This window comes from Egretta garzetta, unplaced genomic scaffold, assembly GCF_000687185.1.
Source record: "Egretta garzetta isolate BGI_Z169 unplaced genomic scaffold, ASM68718v1 scaffold25, whole genome shotgun sequence".
Lineage (NCBI taxonomy): Eukaryota > Metazoa > Chordata > Aves > Pelecaniformes > Ardeidae > Egretta > Egretta garzetta.
In genome coordinates this window covers 483,598-505,784 of record NW_009259800.1, presented here as the reverse complement: position 1 = coordinate 505,784, position 22,187 = coordinate 483,598, and the positions used below count along the sequence as shown (strand labels likewise).

Genomic DNA, 22,187 nt, shown 5'->3' with positions numbered 1-22,187 from the left:
ATGTTTATCTTAGAATAAATAGTGCAACCTATTGTAAAGAAATAATTTTAAAAATGTGTCTTTAATGTAAATTGACATCGTTACAGTTATAAAGAACAACGTCTGTCTCAAGACATTGTGTGTCCAACATCTGAAGTTTTGTCGACCTTCTTTGACCAAGATGTTGGGACTGTAATCTAAAGCTTTTCCAAAGAAATCCTAGACATTTTGCAAAGTTTAACACCTTAATACAAGCCCGTATTCAAATTCTTTATGTCCACTCAATACTAAAGCTGAGATGATATGCCTCAGGGTAGATCCACTGAGGAGCATGGATCTAGCTTAACTGTATCTTTTCTGTTTTGGTCTTTGGACTTGCTATTAAAATTAACAATGCATACACCAAGCTGTAACAGAGAGTTTGATGTGAGTAGCTATCCAGTATGAACATAGCATATTCTTTTGGTTCAAGTTCATCAAGGGCTCCCGTAAGTACCGTCTAGTCACATTTTCAGGAATAATACACAGTGGCTAGAGACGAGCAATGGTTACCACTGTTGATCCTCTTACTATTTCCCTTATTCTCACTCTGATCCTCTTTGATGGGCTGGAAGTGTTCCAGTCTCCAGAACAACAGAGACTACCACATACTACAACCTGACCCAGTCAGCAGGTGTATCAAGGGAGCTCATAAGTTTGGAGGAAAATGTGTATTCACACTGAATATACTGCAATTACAGGCAAAACTAACTGTCAATTAACATAATTTTCTTGCATTACAGCCTTTGCCTGATAGTTTTTCAGGTGAGCTATAGAAAGAAAATAGTATGTATACATAGAGCAAGCTCTTCTCATTCTCTGTGCGGGTGTATGTTGACTGGCAAGACTGTATTATGACAAACATTGAATCAACAGTATAAAATATTTAATGAGATTTAAAATCCCACTATTAATAAAACAGCTTAACAGAGTGACAACAATAGATCTGAGTCTACTGTGTTACAAAGTACTACTGGTTCTCTCTCATCTTCACCCTGTACCCTAAGCAGTGCGAAGGAAGGCACAGTCATTAAAACGATCCATTAATGTAATTCTTCAATATGTAAAAAGTGTCAAGCAAAAAGGTCCTCAATGATCCCCAAATACCACAGGAAAAGCTATCTTATATCTACAGAGAAGGAAAATGAGAATTGATTTTCACCACTAGTGATGTCATTATGTTATAAAAGTGGACACTGTGGATAGAAAGAGCAGATGAGCATTCCTCAGAATGGCAGAAAGAATAAAACACTTAATCACTTTATGTTCTTATGCAAAGAAGTTAATTTTAAATCCTTGATGAAGTCTTCTTGCAATCTTTCTAAAGCTGTTAATACTTTCATAAGATAAAAGAAAGTAACAGAAAAAATGGTTTCAGGGATTGTGCAACAAAATAAACTTTTGTTAGAACAGTGACAATTAAAACAAAAATAACACTACAATTAGTAACATGCACATGTCTATCCTATCCACAGGGGATCTTTACTTCTTAAGTAGAATTAAACAAGTAATATTTTTATACTGTGAAAAAATTGGGATGACTTAGTCATCCTGATTCATGAGAATTTCTATTTTAAGTCAAAAAACCATTTTCCACTAATGGAAGCTTGACCAGAAAATATTCTGCCTCTTCCATTGGTAGGAAGAATGTCAACTAGCAATATTGGTCCCATGAGAATCCAGCTGCAAGCCTGATCATCAAGGCCTAATGGCTGTAATTACTGATGTCCTCCTCTTATGTCCTTTCTGATGAAGGTGAGTCTGTAGTCTAGTCTCCCTAGTCCTTGCACCCAAGAACTTAACAGTGCACATATTAACTATGAGGTGACTTCTCAGCTCCTGTGCTCCACAGCAACTGTTTAGCCTGCAGCCTGTCCCCCAGGCTGGGCACCCATCTCTTCTGTGCACTCAGTACCCACTGCCCCATGGTGCTCTCTAGAAAAGGAAGCATTAACATGTCATTTATATTTATTCTCTGCATTCTTACCTAATTGCTTAGACATTAGCACCAGTTTGTATTGCCTCATGTTTCAAAAAAGAGAGAGAAATTTAATGATCTCACAAGCTCCTAAAAGCTACGTAGAAAATGAAGACAATTTCAGAGAAACCCAGAGAGTCCTTGCCTAAGAGAAGATTTAATGAGTGAGTTAAGCTGTGGAATGATAAATGCTCTGTGAAGTTTTGATTCAGGAGGTGATATTCAGTTCACAGGCATTCTCTTTGTAATTATTTCCTAAAATAGACATTTTTTATTTTACTCCCTTTTGTTTTCTGTTGCTCAATGATTGGCATTTTTCCAATACACACTAGAAGAAAAAGAATTAAAGTTTTATTAAGCTGTGCCAAGCATTGCTACAATCAGTACAAGAAACCATATTCTCCTCTCACTCCTATCATTTTTCTACTTGTGCAATGCAGTAGGCTCCACTGGAGCAGCTATAACTAAATCAGATCAACTAAAAAAAAGTCAGACTCAAACTTAAATTTTAATAGAGAAAAACTATTTGTTTGGACTTGCTATTTTTTACTTTGTTTTTCTTATTACACTTTCCTCTCTGTTAAACTGAGAACATTATGGTGAACTAACAGGCAACGACAAGAATGAGATTGGAATGCACTTCAAAGGTTTCTCCCATTATTAAAAGCAAGCAAGCAGTATGTTAATGGATGAAACAGCTTTCTAAGCCAGTTTTTATGATCTTGGTTTAATCATTATATTAATCATAAACCTACATAAATAGCTTGACTATTACTCTTTAAAGTACATACTTTAACACAATGATCTTGTAGCCAGAATTTGTTTAACATTTCAACTTCTACTTTTATTTCATGAGCAATCATACTCAACCAAATGACAGTGAATTCATATGTAGTAGGATAGAAAGGACCTGTGCTGCTATCATATGAAAGGTTTCAGAGACATGCAGTTGTTTCCTGATCTGCTTAATTAAATTCACTTAAATTTATGTGTGTAAATTTGCTTAAGTAATTTACTTAAGTAAATTCACAAGTATATTTTCTAAATTTATACTGTTTAAAATTATTCCATGGAATTCATTGCAGCTTTTTGAAGTCTACAGCAGTGCAAAAGAGAACAGATTTAGCCCACTGTTGCCTTACTTACGCATAACTGGAAGGTATGATCTAGCCATCCTCCCCTTAATGTTAAACATACCCGCTAATTAAAAGCCAAAACAGAAATTGTATTCCCAAAGCCATAGGTGTCAGAGGCGAGCAGTCTTCCTATCAAATTCAATGTATATACCACTTTAGCAGAGCAGCACACATTCTACTCACAACTCCTTACTGCACATCTTCCTCACAGACAAATATTCAGTGTGTTTCCATCTACACTATATCTTTGTTTCTAAAGATTACACACAGAATTTGGAATCCGCATATAAGATACCCAGAGGCATTTTAGGTTGGTTCTGTTACTCACTGATTAATAGCTTCTTTTTTTTTTTAGCAAGTTCACACCGACAGCAAAAAAAAATACAAGAAAGGAAGAGCAGATAACTAGACCTAGTCCCACTGCCCAGAACTCAAACTATTGTTTTATTAATTCTCTTTAAGAACTTTTATGCCTAGTTCTCCCTTTAAACACCTATTCTGACTCTAGATTATACTCCTTCACTGGGAAAACAATATAAATGAAATATGGCAAACAAAAATTTAAATAAAATGTTTTGTGATGTCAAAACAGATTTGCTGTTTCAACACATTTGATTATTTCAGAATGTTTTGGTATTTGAAAGGTTTCAGCATTTGGATTTTTTATAGCTGATTTGGAATTTTAAAAGGAATTTTAGAATCCAAGGAGATATACAAAGAGCTTCACCATTAGATAATACTGAAATTATGTTCTGGAACAAGCATAGAAAATCCCACACAACTACATTTAGTTTTGATTTGAAAAACACTGGACAAATGGATATTTAGTCCAGCATGGGACCAGTTTCTAATTCAAGTCCACAAATTGTTCAGGGGTAAAAAACACAATGAGATTACAAATTTTCTAACCATACTTGTGGATCAAAACCTCATTGCATCTCTTAAACTTCTCATCAAAGTAACAGGATGGTACCAGTTAATAAGATGTAAAAGCCAGACACAGTTTATTACTGGAGGAAGTAAGCTCATGAATGAAGAGTTCCCTGTCCTCCAGAGGGGTTTGCCTTCTGTGCTTTATCCTCTTCTTTCAAGGTTGGATATTTAAGAGCAAAATCCAGCACATTTATTATCTCAGTACAGTTTATTGAACAGAGTTTAAGATCATGCTCTCTACACATGTAGAAATATTTCTCCCCTTATAATTAAAATTCTGAGAACTTTACATATAAATGTATTCACATGTATTGATGGACTGATTTCAGACAGCGCTGAGCTACTTTTTCAATGCTGTTAACACAATGGGATAAGCTTCCCCATTTCCCTCAAGGATTTTAAAAAAGAAAAGAAAAGAAAACCTCAAACAAAAACAGACACGCAAAAAACCCCCACCAAACACTAAAACCAAGTCTCACCTAAACATGTGTTAGCACGATTCGCAAGACCTGAACATTCCGCAAAATGGAAGCAACTGCAGAAATATTACAGTAGATAATAATAGCTGGCTGCCTGTCACTGCATTGCCAATTAGCAATAAGAGCTCTGGAAGAGAAAACAGCCACTCTCCTAACGCACAACATGCGGCACACACTACTCTAGGTAGAGTCAGAAACTCTCAGTAAAACCTGTATCTGTTATACACAGGATATATTAGACAGACATGTTCATACCACATTCTCATGGATTCTGCTGACTAAAACAGAGAAAGAGAAAAATGATAAATGTAAAATTTCCCTCTGTATACCAAGATCCCAATGATCTTCATAGTGAAAGGCAACAGGCATAAAGAAACAAACCACATGTTTAACAGCCTGCTAGTAAATCATCATACTAAAGCATGAGGAGGTACCTGAATAAATAAAGCAAAGTATATTTTATAAATTATCTACACAAAATACAGTCTTCACTTCACAAGTGCCCGCCTCTGAGAGGCCACTAGGGACATTCAGGAGAGTTCTTCGTTTGAAAAACTGTCAGCAAAACAACGCTTCTCATTTCTACGCCTCAGGGTTTTTTCATATATTTGTTTTCTGTAGCCTACTCCATCTTTATCAGAAGCCCAACAGGAAGAAGATAAACTGGCTTGAAAACAGCCATTGAAAGAAAAATATGATAAAATATTCAGAAGAACATCTAAAGAGATGTTTTCTAGGAAACATTTAAGAATTGAAATCTTTCTTTTCCATTGCCATTCAACACTGTAAGTAGGTCATAGATGCTGCATGCCTGATGCCAGAACCTCAGAGTCTGAACTCAACTATTCTCTATTCCACTGACAAGGCAAAAAGAAATGCCCTTTTCTCCAAGAGCAAATGAAACCAGCTATTTTTCAATTTCTCACTGGTATATGTTAATTTGGTGAAATTGAGATGTCTTACTCAAGTTGATAAAGTTGAATAAAACTTGTCTCCAAGTTTTCTCAGATTCTCATATTTCTTGTCTCTTGTTTCTCAGATTCAGAATGGTCTGCTCTCTAAAGAGGGCAATTCACACTAGAACAGGGGTTTGAACCTGCTCCACTCCTATCCCAGAAGATGCTCTGTCCATCATACTTGTATTTGCCCTTGGAGGAGTTCCTTCTCTGGGTTTATTCAAGAGAACATTCAAAACACCTCAGTTACCTCAGTGTGGATTAAGACCAAAAGCAAAAACCCTAAGTGAATTCCTGTTTTTGACAGCTCTAATGAGAAAGAAGCAATTAATACCATCCTGTTGTAGATTGCATAAACACATCCATAGAACAATACATACAGAAAGGCCTAAAGCTATACTTGTCACTTCACCTTCCTTTTCAACATATGCACTAATCAGCCTTTTGCCATGATGGAAACAGAAGTCATTGAAGCGTAATGGCTGGAAAAACATAATATTGTAGTCACAAATACCATCTGAATTGCTACTAAAAATGCCCACAAAAATTACAAGGGAAATAGGAAGAAGCCATCACAGGCACTGAAGTTTTGAACAACCCTGATGATAGTCTAAACTGGTAGTTTCCATTTCACTTACCAATTTGTGTGTGAGCTGGATGGTAATAAGAGGAGATCCTGACAGGTTGTGGGACAACTTGGGTAGAGGATCCACTTTGATAGAGATAAGGTAACTGGCTGCTGAGATCATATAACCTTTGTAAGCAGCAGCTTCAGCAATCCTTGGAAAGAAACAAATATATATTAAGGATTTAGAACCATAAAATGGTTTTAGTTCACCCACAGCCACAGGATCACAGGACTTCCATTTCCCATGCAAGTCAAAGAATTTCTATATGCGAGAAAGATCTGGCCCAAAAAGATCCTACAAGACTAGAAGCAACAGCTACAAAGTATAGGGAACAGCTTTAGACGTTAGGAGACATGATATCATAAATATTCCTTCATTCTGCTCCTCTTTTGCAAAGGTTTACAAACCTTGCTGAGAGTGCTTTAATAATTAAAATCGTACAAAGTAAGGGATATAAAAATACCCTAAGCAGAGCGATCTAAGTGAGGAGAAAATTTGCAGGGGTTTCAGGCTGTCTAATTAAACATACATATCAGTAAGACATAAACTTATATATAACATACATAAACATATACGTAGGAATATATTTAGAAATAATTTATAGCTTTACTTTGAAAAATTGATTATGTCCAGGTAAGTTTGTTAGAGAGTAACTCGGGTCACAATACGAACAGCTGAACCTGACTAAACATCTGATTAGTCCAGATAATACTTTTTTTTTCTAGGCTGAAGTAATTTTGCAGTAAGAACGCTTTTATTTCTGCTTTCAGCTAAAACTTATGACTTTGGCATTTTCACACATTTAGGAGTAACTAAGATCCATTTGGCTGTAGGGTAAAATTTTTTACACTATCAGTAACAAACTGTGCAGGAGTAAAATGGTCTCTGTCATCTACCTCTTCACTATATGACTGAATGGCATTTACTATGAGAAATATGAGCCATGGGGAATGAACCATCAGTGTTGGTTTCCAAACATAGCACACCACTGGAAAGAGCCAGTTTAGAGAGCACATTAAAAAACATCTTATTTACACCTGCCACCTGTTTGCAATGGTTTCTTGTTTTTCCTGCAGAAAAAAAAAAGTCCTCAGACATTAAAATAACTTCGTTCAGTTCCTCAGCAAGGTCAAATAAACTAGAACTCATTTAGCACAACCCCAAGCACCATGCCTTAGTTCTGGCCACAAAAAAACCCTCATCAGTATCAGAGATTACTTCTGCTCCCAGTAACCAGCACGTGAATCGAGTCTTTTAATCTCAGGGCAGAATTTGTTACTCTGATATAAAAAGTTTAGAGAAGGACTCATAACGTTAAGACCACTATATGCCGTTTTGAGATTTCTGTATACGTATTAAAAGGATGAACATTTTTTTCACACCCATTACCTGCTGTTTTAACTTCAGAGAGCTAGATACATTTCAAAGTGTGAAAAAAATTTCAGCATAAGCAAGAAACAGTGTTTCTGTGTTTGATGCTTGCATATGCAACCCTTTTTTCACTGTGGCCCTGGATGTTAAACACAGTGAGTTTGTCGTCCAGTTACCTTTGTGGGGGATGACTACAAGTTTACACAAACTGTACATGAGCGGGAGCAGAACTGAGCTCAAAACCTTTTATTGTTTTGATTTTTTTTCTTAAAGAATCAAAACTGGTTCCCCTTAGAAACTGCTATTTACGTAGTCTGAAAATAGAAGTCATTTGTCTGCATAGCACAAAAGCTCCAAGAGTTTTGGTTTCAACTTTATACCACCAAAGAAAAAAAAATTGCCCTTAAGAAGAAAATGGACAGGCTTCAAATTACAGGTGTTCAAGTAGCTCAGTGCTAGAAGGAACATAAAAGAAAGTCTTTAAAACAAACTACTCTGGGAAAACGTTGTTATTCTAGTGAAATGTAAGCAAAAAAAAGTTATAATAGTACAGCACAAAAAAGAAAACCAAGCAGGAGAGAACTACGTGCTTATTTTTAAAACATTTTTTGAATACCTGGGGTTTGATTCCACAGAGGAAAAACGCTAAGCTAGCATTCCCTGTATTACTCGTATTTCAGATACTATTTTGAACAGATCTGCATGTAAAATTTTATAGATGTTATTCTGTACTGCATTACATACTGAAAACCATTCAAGTAGATTGGATTAGTTACAGAAATCTAGGACATGTTTCTTCTCCAGTGTCTTTGTGTTTCTCCTTAAGATCGCAGCAGGGCCAGACCCTTCATTCTAAAAAAAATGAGTGATAAAAATACATACTACTCAGTGGAACAGGAATGGGTCTCCAGGTTGTCCTCTTCCACAAAATTCAGAGAATGTATACAAAGAAGACATCACTGTTTCATTTTGCTATATTAGAGTCCCAGGAGCTGTGGACTCCATGCCAATGCATTAGAATACAGTGTTTTGACATACAGCATCTTTAATCATATTGTGTTTGCTAAACTTTGACTTAAGTCAAGACCATATTCATTCTCTCTCTCTTTTTGAGAAGCTGATATTGTAGCTTATGATCTGAATAAATTGCACTGATCCTCCTGTTTGAAAAACATAAGCTGTCATAAATTATTGCCTCTGTTTCTTCATGTTAGTAAGAAATATTACACATTAATGCCACGGTTCCTTTGCAGCCACCTGCCAAGTGCCCTTCTTTTGAAAGAGCAAGGTAAACAACAGTACAACTTGCTACTGAATTTAAAAATGTTATTTAGTAATAGTTGTGTGATTATCTCAGTGTGATCAATCTGGTCATAAGCCAGGATTTTTTACTCTGAAGTTCACAAATGTGTTCCCATGATCATGACCTTCCAGGTAGCTCTATGTAACGGAAGGGAGGCAATCATGGCAGCTGAGATGCTGTATCTTTCCTTCCGCTGTCATAAACAACACACCAAAAAGTCAGAGAGAGAAAGTGTGAACTAATTTACATACCCCAGCGTACATCAAATAACATAAAGTCACATGAGCTTAAAAGGAAAGTGTAATGATTTACACAAATGGCCTTGCAGAATTCCCTGGGAAACTGTATTGCCGAGAGGTATACAGCTCTGCATTTACTTTATCTTATCTGCTAATGATTTCATTGATGCAGCATATAAAACAAAAGGTCTTTTAAGCATTGCTTGGTCTTCTGTTGTAAAATTACCTTACAGGTTTCTAGGATTAGGATTCAGATTTTATCTAAAGAGGGATGTTATGTTTTCTTACTTGTTTCATTTTAGTGCAAGCTTTATCTTTATATGTGTCAGGAGAAAAGATGTAATTTCCTTTTATAAGACAGACTAAAATTATAAAAGTCTAATACCAGATATGGTAAATGGAAGGAGAAGACAAAGAAAGACAAACATGTTGCTATGGGAATATATTTTACTACAACATAAAGTAAAACATCTAATGCAAGCTTTAGACTCTCTCTAGTTAAGGACTACATGTCCTCTATATTGCAGAATCAGGATTATGGCTCGTAATTTATTTACAGTTGATAATGACATGACTGTTATAAAGGTGTATCACTAAGGTAATAAACAAGCTGTTAAAGCATGAGAGGTTTGAGATACTTACTTGGTATCCATAGGGTTGATATTATGAAAGAAATAGTGCATGTTATGGTAAAGCAGGCCGACAATGGTAATCCAAGCTGTGAAAAGGGAACAGGGGTTATTCCTCAGAGCAATAGAGCTTGCGCAAGAGACCCTTCTTCTAGACCTGAAACTCCATGTCAATTAAGAACCTTGACTTCTGTAGACTTTCATATCTTTAACAGATTTCCGGTTATTCTTTTTAAGTGAAAAAGTATGAATATCTTGCAGTACGGCACAGGAGACTGATATCAAAAGTAAAATAGAATGATGCCTGCCCTGCACACCTCTACTTCCAAAATAAGTTGTTAAAGTAATCAGTTGTCAATTTTAAATCCCTCACATAGCACTAGAAAGGGTTGCATGACATACCAGTGTCAACGTCTCAATGGTATCTAGAGTAGTCTCAAGGCTACTTCAACAACACCTACATTAACTGGCAGTTTATGAAACTCAGACATGGGAAAACTGATTTGCACTTTGTTTGTCTGTTTGCTACCTGCATTCCAAGTGTTTGTGGGTTCTCCATCATCTGAGTGAAGAGACAGATGCATATTTTCTAAGTGTCAGCCACACAGACATTTTTCACTACCCCTTTTGCTGGATTCCTAGTATTTATATTGTCAACTGTTTAAGTTGGAATAATAAATTTTTAGGTTAGCATATTTGGACAGTGTAGAAGTATGGCCTGAGGGCTGAAATCACTCAGAAGTGAGCTTTAGCTGGAAAAAGAGTTAAACATTTAATGGGCTGAATCACTTCAGGATACCAAGCATGATAACTTTCTGAGACAAAAAAGAAAAGCATGGTGAGAGACTTTATAAGTAGGAAAGGAAAAAAGTCTTCTCACATGCTATTTTTGGCATTACAAGTTGGTTTGCAATTATAGTTATTCAAGCCTCAGAGCACTTGCAGTGAAGTCTCCAGCCAGAGCTTCCTACCAGTGTAAAGAAACAAAGCTGTCATCACAAGTCAGGTAGACAGTTCAGTAATTATTAGAGTATTTCTCACTGCAGGTTATCTGCAGCTATCTTTGCACTTTGTGAATAGGGACCAACCTTCCTTCAACAGAGGTGACTCTGGAAAGGTCTCTGGGTGTGTAAATTCCATAGGTTGCAACTTAGGGCACATAAATCAGATTTCCAAAGATTTGGGGATGCAGGTAGAGTTTTTGTAAATAGGTTACTTCAATCCCTAATTAAAACATAGATAATTAGCATCAAACATTGTTATTTTAGAGTCTTGACTAAAGCTGCAGATTTTTGCCATACCTTGCTTTTGAGATTATTAGTATTTTAGCCTAGGTATGGATTTCTGAGTTCTGCCTTTTTGCTTTGACTGTGGTTCTGTTTCTGTAGCTGTTGTTGCTTAAACCTGTCATTTTATAGTTTAATTTCATACATTCAATTTAAGAGTGATTTTGCATGAAGAGATAAGTAATACCTGATCTGACATCCTGGAGTTTCATGAAAAAAATTTCAGATTATTAAAGATAATTTATGAAATTATGGCTTATCTGACGTAAAAAGATACCAAAATTAAATGGCTTCAGTCTCTGTGGCCCAGCAAGTAATATGAAAATTCTACCACATTAATCATTTATTAGTATGACAACTGCTGCTTCTTTAGAGCCAATATGATCCACAGTGATCAAATAGGTTACCTGGAAGAATAAAGCAAACCAAAACTTGCTTTCAAGCAAAATAATTTTTGGATACCCTGTTTACACGACTCTGCTCCTCCCTTTAAATTTTTTCTTACCTTTTTCACGAAAAGCTTCACTGGGAATGGAAATAAAACTCTGTCCTTGAGATGGAAATCGATAGTGGGACAAATTCAGAGTCTGAGGATGCATTTTGACCAAGCTGTAATCTGTGTCATAACCCAAACAAAAATATGATCAAATCAATAGCCTCTACAGCTTGCTTGAATATTTAACTAGGCTTCCCTAATAGCTAGTGCAAGTCTTGGATTTAAAACCTCAGATGTTTCCAGAAAATATAGCAAATTCCCCGAGTATAAAATTGGCTTTTATATCTGACTCCTTCATGATGGAGAAAGTGGTACGCACACTCTTAATGTACCATGGATCACTTCACCCACGCTCAAATACTGAGCTTACCAGGGCAAGCAAAACAGATTGATAACACACTCTTTCACTGAAATATGAAGGCATTATTTCAGACCTCCACTGCTCCATTTAAGAATGCCTGTGTCCAAGAGAGTATGTGCAGTGATTAATGGTACTGGTGACTGCTCAGGTTATTTGCCCTTTCACACAGGTCTCAACAAGGCACAGCAGAATGCCAGAACAGATGAATTACCTCTGCTACCTGTAGCATCCAAAGACACAGATGAAATTAGGGTGCCAGGATGCTAAATAGCAGTAAAATAAAGTTCTCCTAAAAGGTCAAAACTATTCCTATTATTTGCAATCTCTCGCAAAAACCTTGCAAAATTAAGGTTTTGTAACATCCAGACATCTGCAACTTCAAAGTGCTGCATAAGAGCTCTAGGCCGTTTAACTGCCTATTACTACAGTATAGTATTACTAGATTCATTTCATAGAATTCATATTCTAAACTCATCCCCAAATAACCTCAAGGAAGTTCAAGTACAGTCAGGCTGATCACCTCTGGACTAACTGTACAGTCATCTTTCTAGAACTGAAACGCTGTTTTGTATTCAAAAGAGAAAATTATCTGGTTTGATTTCCTCCTTCATGTTGACAAAAGAAGGGCTGCAAACACAGAAGCATTTAGGACATCCAACATTTCTGCTAAATCCTACCTGCCACAGATGATGTGCCCTCAACAGTTAAAGGTAACGAGTTTTCATCCAGATTGCACATAATATGAGCCATCACACTGTCAATAGTTTGAATTAAATTTCCAAATATGTGAGCGGTCTGGGGGAAGAAGAAAGAGAGGTGTCTACAACAAAAGAAATTGCAGTTCATAGCACAAAATGCCAAGGTGCCACATTAAATTCCTGTGTGACTCATCATTCAACCATCCAAAGTCAAATGTGACTTTCTCCACAATGTTTTCCACGTATAGTGGATAAAACGCTACGCAAATTGATGCCACCCAGAGCCTCACCTTATAAAATACGATGTTTTAAAGAATGTCTCCAAATGACACTCTGCTCTCACCAGCATTTGACAGTCAACTATACTCAGGAGTCAGCAGAATGAGGCTGAGAACTGAGCAGATTATTTTGGCAATATATAAAGACTGGTATCAGATCTTTATTAGAACATAAGATGAGACACTACCATTTGGCCTTTCTTTCATATTTATTAAAATAGTCCCCAGTAAAAAGCTACTTTTAAAGTGTTTATATGCCCCCTGGAAAACAACCCTCCAGGCTGAAACTTGTTCCATAAAATCTCAGAGCAAATGCATGTTTCAATGAAAAAGAAATCTATTTTATCTGAAATCTATTTACATCAGAGATGATCAAGGATTTTAGGCTAAGAATTTACATCAGTTAGACATATTTTTCTCTCAAAAGCATTTTAAGCTTCAGTGAGACCTGTTGTGGTTTAACCCTGAAACAAGGACAGACCTTAATTTACTTTAGCCTCTCCTCTCAGTTTAAAAGCTCTCAGTTCTGAAATCTGCACTCCCTTAAGGTTCAAACAAAAATCTCAGGAAATTCCTGGGTTCCTCCTGCAAGTATTTCTCTACATTCTGAGAGGTAGACTAGAAGAGAAGGAACATTGATACAAATTACTTTCTCCTATATTATGTTCAATATCTCTCAAAGCTTCACTTCACTAAACAGGTAAGCACTATCGCATATTTCACTTGCATTGAAAAACATCAATCTACAAAACAAAATAAACTTTTAAATATCAAAGTGCAATGCTAAAAAAGGAGTGGTTAAACACTTACTTTGGTGACAATATCTATTATTTTATAAATACAAATTTGTTTCATTCATCCTGAAATGTGTGGGAATAGCAGCAAAGTTTTCTTATTTTAACCCAACAAAAACACATTATAAAAGAAAATGACAATTATTTTGCCTGTGGATCTTTACTGCAAATATGGAAGTGGCATACGAGAAAATAAATAACTCATACTGCCAAAAAGTCCTAACAAGAAGAATAATAGAGGCACCCAGTTTCATTACTGTCCATGTGAAATTATGCAACCAAAGTAACCTTCATATCTAAGCCCATTTGTCTTACCTCTGGTACATCAATCCAGTTGGGCAATAACAGAAAGTCTTCAACAGCTTTTAAAAATGCCTAAAAGATAAATAAAACTGTATTATTTGATTATTTATTTAATCAGCTACATCTCCTGGTAAGGATCCAAGGCAAATCTCTGCTAGGATTTTCTTAGGTTTATTTTAAAATGAGAAGCGCATTTCCATTCATGTCACACATTCATCTCTACCTGCCAGCACTCTCATCATGTTCTGTACGGTGACATTTTAAAGTAATAGTTTATTTATTAAATAACACCACTGTGAAACTCCCAAAGTGCAATCATTATACTACAGCTGAGATTACAACACTGGAACGAAGACTGAAAGTGACCTTATTCTCCCATTTTATCTAAACTCATATGACATTAATACCTCTTTTAGTCCTAGATTACCAGATATTTGACCAGTACTAGAATAAATATCTCTGTCCCATCACGTGTACAATGTATTATCTGCTTTACTTCTGCATGCAAAGATGGTTTTTGAGGTCAAGATCTGTCACAGTGGGCACTGTTCAAGTGCTCAGCATGATACAGTCCCTGTCTTAAGGAATCTTGCTGACAAAGACAAATATAAGGAGGAGAAAAGGGAGCACATAAAATTACACAGAAGATTATAAGAAAAAAACCCCCACATTTCCTGCTTGAACTTCTCTGTTAAAATATCTTAAAAACATCAATCAAATATACAAAAGTTCCACTGAGAAATGTGGAAGAAAGCTGCAAGACTTTTCCAAGCATAATTTTACAAGTCATAATACACAGGGCAGTACTGGCCCTTTGCTATATGAGCTTACTTTTGGGCAGCACAAACCTTGCAGCCCCTCTCAAACATTCAGTGCGGAATTCTACCTGGCAAGCACAGACGTTATCCTAAACCCAGGACCCAGTCCAAATTCCCCAGAGCGTTCAGTGAGTATCTCTTTTCAGGTCACAGCATCACTCCAGAATTACTCCAAAGAGGATGTGTTAGACCACTGGAAAAGGAGGGAAAGCCACAGTACTGGACCTTCTGAGCAGAGCAGCATTGTAACAGAAAACACAAGTCAGATTTCTCAGAAGCAATGCATTGTAAATGTGTGTCAGTAATCAGAAAGTTTATTGCGTATCGCTTATATCAAATTTTCTTGTGCTGTGAGGCATATGACAATCAGGACAGAGATAACTTTACAGAAAATAGCATACATGCTTAGTGCCTGTCTTCCAGGGAATTAGCTGCAGACAATACAAAGCCTAACCATCAATCAGACAAATGACAGAGTCTCTATGTATGATCAGGACTCTCTTGTGTTTACTTCCCAAAATAGCTTTGCTAAAGATAAGCATGTCCCACATTTCTGTCTGTAAATCACATTCATGGCACACAAAGCAGCATCAGATAGCATGAATGAGCAACCAAATGGCAACTGAAATGATGTGGGAAACAAGTACAATATCTGACAGGATGACGTTCCATTTTCAATTTAGAGCCCACACAAAATTTTCAGCAAAACAAAGGAAACAATGTATTAGAGCTTTTTAGAAGGGTTTTTGCTACATATTAAACTGTGATCCATGAAATCCAAGCTTTACAGTTTGCAAATGCTAAGCTTTTAACACAAACTACCAATTGCTGCCCATGTAGTTTTCAGAAGCATTTATTTATATTGTTTGTCTGAGTAAATAATCCTTGTCACCCTGGTATTACCCGCAGGCTTAAAGGAACAATCACTAGTGAGGCCACAGCTGATTACTGTAATAATAGCTTTCGAGCCTGCTGAAATCAGGGAATTAGATGTCCATCGTTTTACAGAAGGCTAACTTTATGTTAGCAGAATGTGACCCCTTGTCCTCAGCTCAGACTGCAGAAAATGCTTTTTTTTCCCCCCTCTTTTCCTTTGTGGATTAGCTTAAACAAAAATAAATTACTCAGTTAAGCTTTGGACCTGATCTTTCCATGAACTATTTTCAGTGGAGATTTGTGATGTCTACACAGGAGTCCTGGCTGTGTTTGGAAGCGGGTGCAAGATAAAGATATTAACTCACAAAAGCTAAGGACACCACCCTCACAAACAGGCCATCTCCCGCAGCTTTCCACCTCCAATGCAGAGCTGGCAGAGCAGGGTGTGTGCCTCTGCCGTTGCAGAGTCCAGCGAGCAGAACGCTTACTTTGCAAAAGAGAAGACAGACTAGAGGAACACCTTGCCCTCTGCTTACTACAGGAGCAATAAATGCTTACAAAAGGTTGGACAGACAGCTGTAATTGATAGCTTTTTAACCCTCTAGGTTTTTTTAACCCTCTATCTCAAATATAATGTTACAAGCTTATACTTGTGCAGTTACCCAGGGCCAGACTCATACAGCCACAACTAGCATGCTCCACGCATCCAAGATAGTTTGCTATTAGTTCATGCGTGCCTCCATTTTGCTGCTGTCACTACTCTGATTACAGTGGTTTTATGTCCTGCACCTGACAGACAACTGTCAAACTCTTGCATTTTGGATCAGCTGCACCCTGCAGAGAAATGCTGATTTTTTTTCCCCCCGAATTATATATTCTTCATTGGATACACTTGCAGGTGAAAAAACCTAACATTATTTTCTCATCCTCTGTTTCCTGCCCAACTAAATAATTCTTTTTGATGTGTGATCATGGTTCCAAGTATTTATAAATTTGTGCATTAAATAATATCCCCAAGAACTAATGAGATCTTTAAACCATTTTCACTGGTTGAAGTTCACCTTCTGCTACTCCTTAAAATAGCTGCTGCTTTTATCATATGTGTTTTCTGCAATCAGCAAAAACTTTCAAAGCCACATTTTATATTCCAGCTGCTGGAGAAATTTCAGGGCCATAGAATCATAGAAGCATTTAGGTTGGAAAAGACCTTTAAGATCATCGAGTCCAACCGTTAACCTAACCCTGCCATCCCACCACTAAACCCTGTCCCTAAGCACCTCATCTACCCTTCTTTTAAATACCTCCAGGGACGGGGACTCGACCACCTCCTTGGGCAGCCCATTCCAGAGCCTGAAATGGCCATCTGGCTACACACAGAGATGTGAAAGACACTTACCTCTGTCAGGCTTAGGGCAGTATTTTCCGACAAGGATTTGTTGGGCAAGCTGAAGGACGCGTTCTCCAGGTAGCCCAGCATGGTGTCTGGGGAGCGGAAGTTCCCTCTCTCCTCCGTCAGATTAGTTATGATGGGCTGATAGGCATTTGTAGAGAGCTACACAAGAGAGATAAAACTCATCAGAAATTATTCCATATGGCAGTCATTATTCATTGTTTTAGCCCAAAAGGGAGTTTGAGGCATAGAAGACTCCTATGGTTACACTCAGGAGGCTACGTAAGCCAAGGGACAAGGAAAGTGGACAGATAGACAGGATAAACAGAATATACAGGCATAGCTTTTTTTTTCATTAGCAATTCAGGTCCTATCTGCCGTGGTTTCCTGAAAGCCTCTGTGAACAAGAAGAAAACTAATAGAACTTTGACACTGCAGATAGCCAGAAAGTGAAAACACACTGCAACAGCTAATTGCATGTAGGCTGATTACAGCTAATTATATAGATGCTGCAGAGGAAAAATTAATTTTATTTAAATCTTTTTCATTAGACACTTAGTAAACAGATGAACACTAATGTTGTGGTGGTGGTGGGAACTTTTTTTTCTAATTTTAAAGGAAGTAAGAGTTAAAATTAGCAAAATGGTTTTGAATATCCTATATCTTCAAAGTTCATTGAAATATTTTCTACAGTTTCTACATTTTTTCCTTTTTTTTTAGATAGAAAATACCTTTATTTAACAATGAATTTCCTTTATCTGTCCTAAGTTAAGAGTTCTTTAGTAATTCCATCTTTCCATGGTTGCTAAAAGTTCTCCCTATGCATATATGAAAACATTTATAATTGGGGTACTAAGTGCCACTAATGAAAATTAGGTGAGGAAGGCCTGCAACTCTGTAAATGCATTCTGACATTATAGAAAAGAGTTATGAGGACTGTCCTACCATGGGTGTTGTAGTGGTTGTCATCACAGACCATGGAAGCGTTGAAGAAAGTGAAACTTGCACACCTGAAGAAAATGCATGCGCAAATGAGCGTGTTAATAAATCTTGTATTTCCACTGCAGGCTGAATGAGTTCTAACTGAAAATAACATATTTGCTGTTCTGTGTGTTTTACTTATTTGAAGTACTGTAGCTATGCAGGCTTGTTTAAAGTATTTCATTTACTGATTCTCTCATTAATTTTATTTCATCACCTTTATATAGATGAGCCTTGCAATTTAGTCTAAGTCTTAAACACTTAAAATTAAAGCTTTATTTGCAAACAGGAAATTTCAATGTTACAGCTCAATAAAAAAAACAACAACTGTACATTTAAAACATTGGCATCCATCTTCCTTCTCTAACTCTTCCCACAACATTTATGCAAAGTATTTATGGAAAATTAAAAAAAAATCTTATGTCTTATCAGAAATAAATAATAATCTGTAGGCACTTCTGACAGTTTCCTATACAACCTTGCTATATTTCTGTATATTTGTTAAACTGGAACTACGAACATACAGACACTGGAAAAAATGAGACTCAGGTTTCAGCTATTATCTCCAAATGCTAGTGTTTACTTCTATCTTGAGTCTAAATCACTTGAGTGCCAAATAAAAATCATACCCATGAAGGCAAGTTCAGAAAAACTGTAAGAAATATTCAAAGTCAGTGGAAATAATTACGTTGCTTGCAGCAAAACTAAGGCACGCTCAAATAGAAGAGAACCCTCAAATAAAAGAACATTGGTAGAAATGGTGGTATACTAAAGCTTTTGGGGCATGCTATAGTTTTGCATAAAAAAAATAACAGCGGTCAAGGAGTCAAAACACAGCCTTCATTAGTAGTTTGAGCCTATTATAAGTAATGTCTCCATTTGTTGCTTGAAATCAACTTACAAACACCTGTGAGGTTGCTATTAATCAGACAGGCTTTACTAATAAATAGCACAATATCCATTGAAAATTACCAAATGAGTATGTCATAAATGATTTGTCGAGACAGAAAGAATAAACTCAATTTTGGATGCTTTCCAACAGCTCCATTTTAAAATATTGATTCCTTTCTGTGCAAAGGGATTTATTGGTCATTTGTGATAGAGAAATAAAATTTTCTTCGAATCTATGTCTTACCAAGAATTTATATTTGCCAGGAGTGTGGCATTTCAGCACAATCAAACAGTAGTTGCATATATAGGACACATTTTTCTCACTGATCCAAAATAACATGATTGTTCATTCTATTAAAAAACAGGCTGTCCTATTAAGTTTCTTATGTCAAACTACATTAGCCCAGCTTTAACCCTGTTTTAAGTCCTCCAAAGTCAATAAATAGACACCAAGAATAACTTTTGTTTACTATGTTGATTAATATTGTAATATCCATTGCTTCCTCTGAGAATGCTCTAACTTCATCCATCAAATTGGAAATTTTATAAAATCCAATCAGTCCACTACTTTGAAGGAAAAAGCAAAAAAAATCACTACTCCACGTTTGTCAGGTGCTCCGAATGACCTGAGCACTTCAAAGTAAAATTCGCTTGAAATTCTTCACACTTAAAAAAAAAATATATATACCTGGCATCCATTTACATTTTAATTCCTAAGCCCCTAGAAAATACACATCAAGCTTCACTTTCAATTAAGAGGCTAGGAAGTTATTTTGCACAGAAAATTGATAGTTCCAGATGACCCTGAAAACCTGTGAACACCTAATATCATGCAAATTGCAGTAAACTCACAAAAGCTCACATCACGAACAGCTTTAGTGTATAAATCAGGGAGTTTGCTATTCAGCCTTCTAAAAATCGGCAGGGATTGAAAAGTAGGATACAGGCAAAATTTTGTACAACTCTAAAAATTTAGATTTTAGCAAAATCTGAGGGCCCAACTCTTTCTGCTGTGTTTCAAAAGCCAGCTACAAGCATTAATGCCCAGTAACCAGATATTCTGAGCTCCAGTAAGACTCTTGCCAAAGTGTAGAGGAAAGTAGTAGAAACTTAAGTGCTGAACAGGATTTACGTTTGTGGAGAGAGCTTTCCACGACACCTTCATTATTTGTTAGAGTGCAGATGGAAGGGTGGAGGGCTTCAGAGGATGGTTGCTGTCAGCCCACAAGCGTTCAAGGAAAAAAAAAAAAATTGTCTCTGTATTCATGTAAGTCATGCTTCTCTGACAATGAAACAGGGCACACGTATAGATGGATCAGGTCAATGTGAAAATCTACTGCTTTTGAGTTTAGTAACATAACATTCTTCTTGAGTTACACTAAATCAAAGAATGTGATTTATGGTAGCCTTAAGCTGGGTAGTGTCACAGCAACCCTAGATCGTTGTGAAAGATACAACAGCCAAATACAAAAGCATTTTTTCTCCGACATGACCAGAATATTATAAAGATGATAAAACTTTTGTTTTTTAAGATTTTAAAACTATTTCCTATATCAAATGAATGCTGTCCCAATCAGAATTTCTGAAGACTTTCATAGGAATCACTTTTTAAAATAAAAAGGTTTAAAACCAAAAAACTTGAGTGGAATTGCTATTATTTGAGTGGCAAAACAAATAGATTACTTCATTATAAACCAAATGGAAGGTTTTCTTTTTCAGTGACTTCAATTCTACATAAACTAGTTTATATTTTCTTTTTTGATAAAAATGTATTTTGTATATATTTTATTGCTATAATCAAACCTGGAAGTCACAAACGCATACATTCTCATTTCCAGGTATGCATCAGAAGTTCTGTGTTATTCAAAGAGTTTCTGTTGTGAAAATGGTTCCCATGGGTTTAAAAGTACAAGAGTTATGGGTGTAACTGTTTTAGCTCTCAGAAACCTAGTAAGAATAAATGAAAGCAGGGAAACTGCCAGCAAAGCCAAATGTTCCAGATGGCCCATAGCTTTATTCCCAAGATGGATGTTTTCTAATTGCTACTCACACACAAGCAGCACTTAATAGCAGCAGCCTTTCTTGTAGTGAAAAGTTTATAATAAAAATCCAAAGAACAACTGACAGGGTTTACTGGCCAGTCTTCTAAGTCTTTGTTCTAATCCTGATTCTTTGCCTTTTATATTACATTTCAGCTGGTATCTTTCTTTTAAGTTCACAAGCATACATGAGTTCATAAGTCTTTATCGTTCCACAAACTGTAGAGATAACCATTATTAACCACATCTGCCAGAATACACGGATTGGCTTGGCTCTAAGTTACACAACAACCAGACTGCAAGCTAGCAATCTGGAGTCATTCTTTCCTAATAGTGTTCTGCCTCAAGTCTAATTATTGCTTCTCTTCGCTTGATCCTAGGAGATCTAACAATGGCTGGATACTTCAGGTCTTGGTAAATTTTTAATGACATTTTTAAGGAGCTAGAACCCAGGATAAAAAGACTACACATTCAAAGACTGCTGAGCTTTTTGGTGACATCCATACCTGACTTTCTGCCTCTGAAAGTTACATTCTATAGCTGAAAGATGTAAAATGAACAGAAATCCTATTCATGAAATATTTTTAAGTCAGCATCTTTGCAGAACATTAATGATGGCAACGGTGCATATACTCACCAATAGCAGCTGTAAAGTACTGCTCAACTTCATTGGGGGTGAGTGCCCTTTCCCATATAATGAATTCATCAAATGCCCCATTCACATAGCGCTTAGTTTGATCCCCCCCTGTCCCAGTCAGTAGATTTGCACCGGGATCTCCATAATCATAGAAAACTTTCCCATCTGGATCAGTTGTGTTTAGAGTTCCGTTGACATAGACTTTCAGTCCTTCTCTTGATTTCCAAGTAAAGAGAATATGAGTCCAAAAAGGACCTGCAAAACATTAAAAGTCACAGCACAATCCATTAATCAATTCCATTTAGAGTCTTTCCTGTTCAGTAAGTTTTTGCTGACCTGTGCGATGCTACAGAGCTGTATAGGAAGTGCTAAGAGTGAATTATGGAATGCTGATGTCATGTATATTACTCTTTATACCCATGGGGAAGCCCATACTTTGGCAGAATGCCTGTTAGCTTTTGTCTGAACTCTTACTTGGGCTCACTGCAGTTTCATAAATTAGACGTGCTAGGTATTATTGGCCAAGATTTGAAGTCTCTTCAAAATTGTCTCAAAATTCAGTTCAGAAAGAACTGCATAAAGACCACAAGAACTGAAGAACAAGCAAACAGACTAATTAAGAAGTTGCCACGGTTTCTTTGTTGCTTTTAAGAAGCCTAAAACATGAT

General features: G+C 36.5%; 1 protein-coding gene across 2 annotated transcripts in view; it reads right to left on the bottom strand.

Annotated features, from left to right (window-relative positions):
* ADGRD1 (adhesion G protein-coupled receptor D1) overlaps positions 1–22,187 on the bottom strand; it is a 156,546-nt gene that overhangs the window by 117,992 nt on the left and 16,367 nt on the right. For both annotated transcript variants that reach the window (XM_035895375.1, XM_009639838.2), the window contains 8 exons: positions 21,520–21,774; positions 17,917–17,981; positions 16,978–17,133; positions 13,900–13,959; positions 12,492–12,609; positions 11,463–11,573; positions 9,685–9,760; positions 6,139–6,280 (listed from right to left, as the gene is read on the bottom strand). In XM_035895375.1, coding sequence (XP_035751268.1) covers positions 6,139–6,280; positions 9,685–9,760; positions 11,463–11,573; positions 12,492–12,609; positions 13,900–13,959; positions 16,978–17,133; positions 17,917–17,981; positions 21,520–21,774 — 983 coding nt within the window. The remainder of the gene's footprint in view (positions 1–6,138; positions 6,281–9,684; positions 9,761–11,462; positions 11,574–12,491; positions 12,610–13,899; positions 13,960–16,977; positions 17,134–17,916; positions 17,982–21,519; positions 21,775–22,187) is intronic.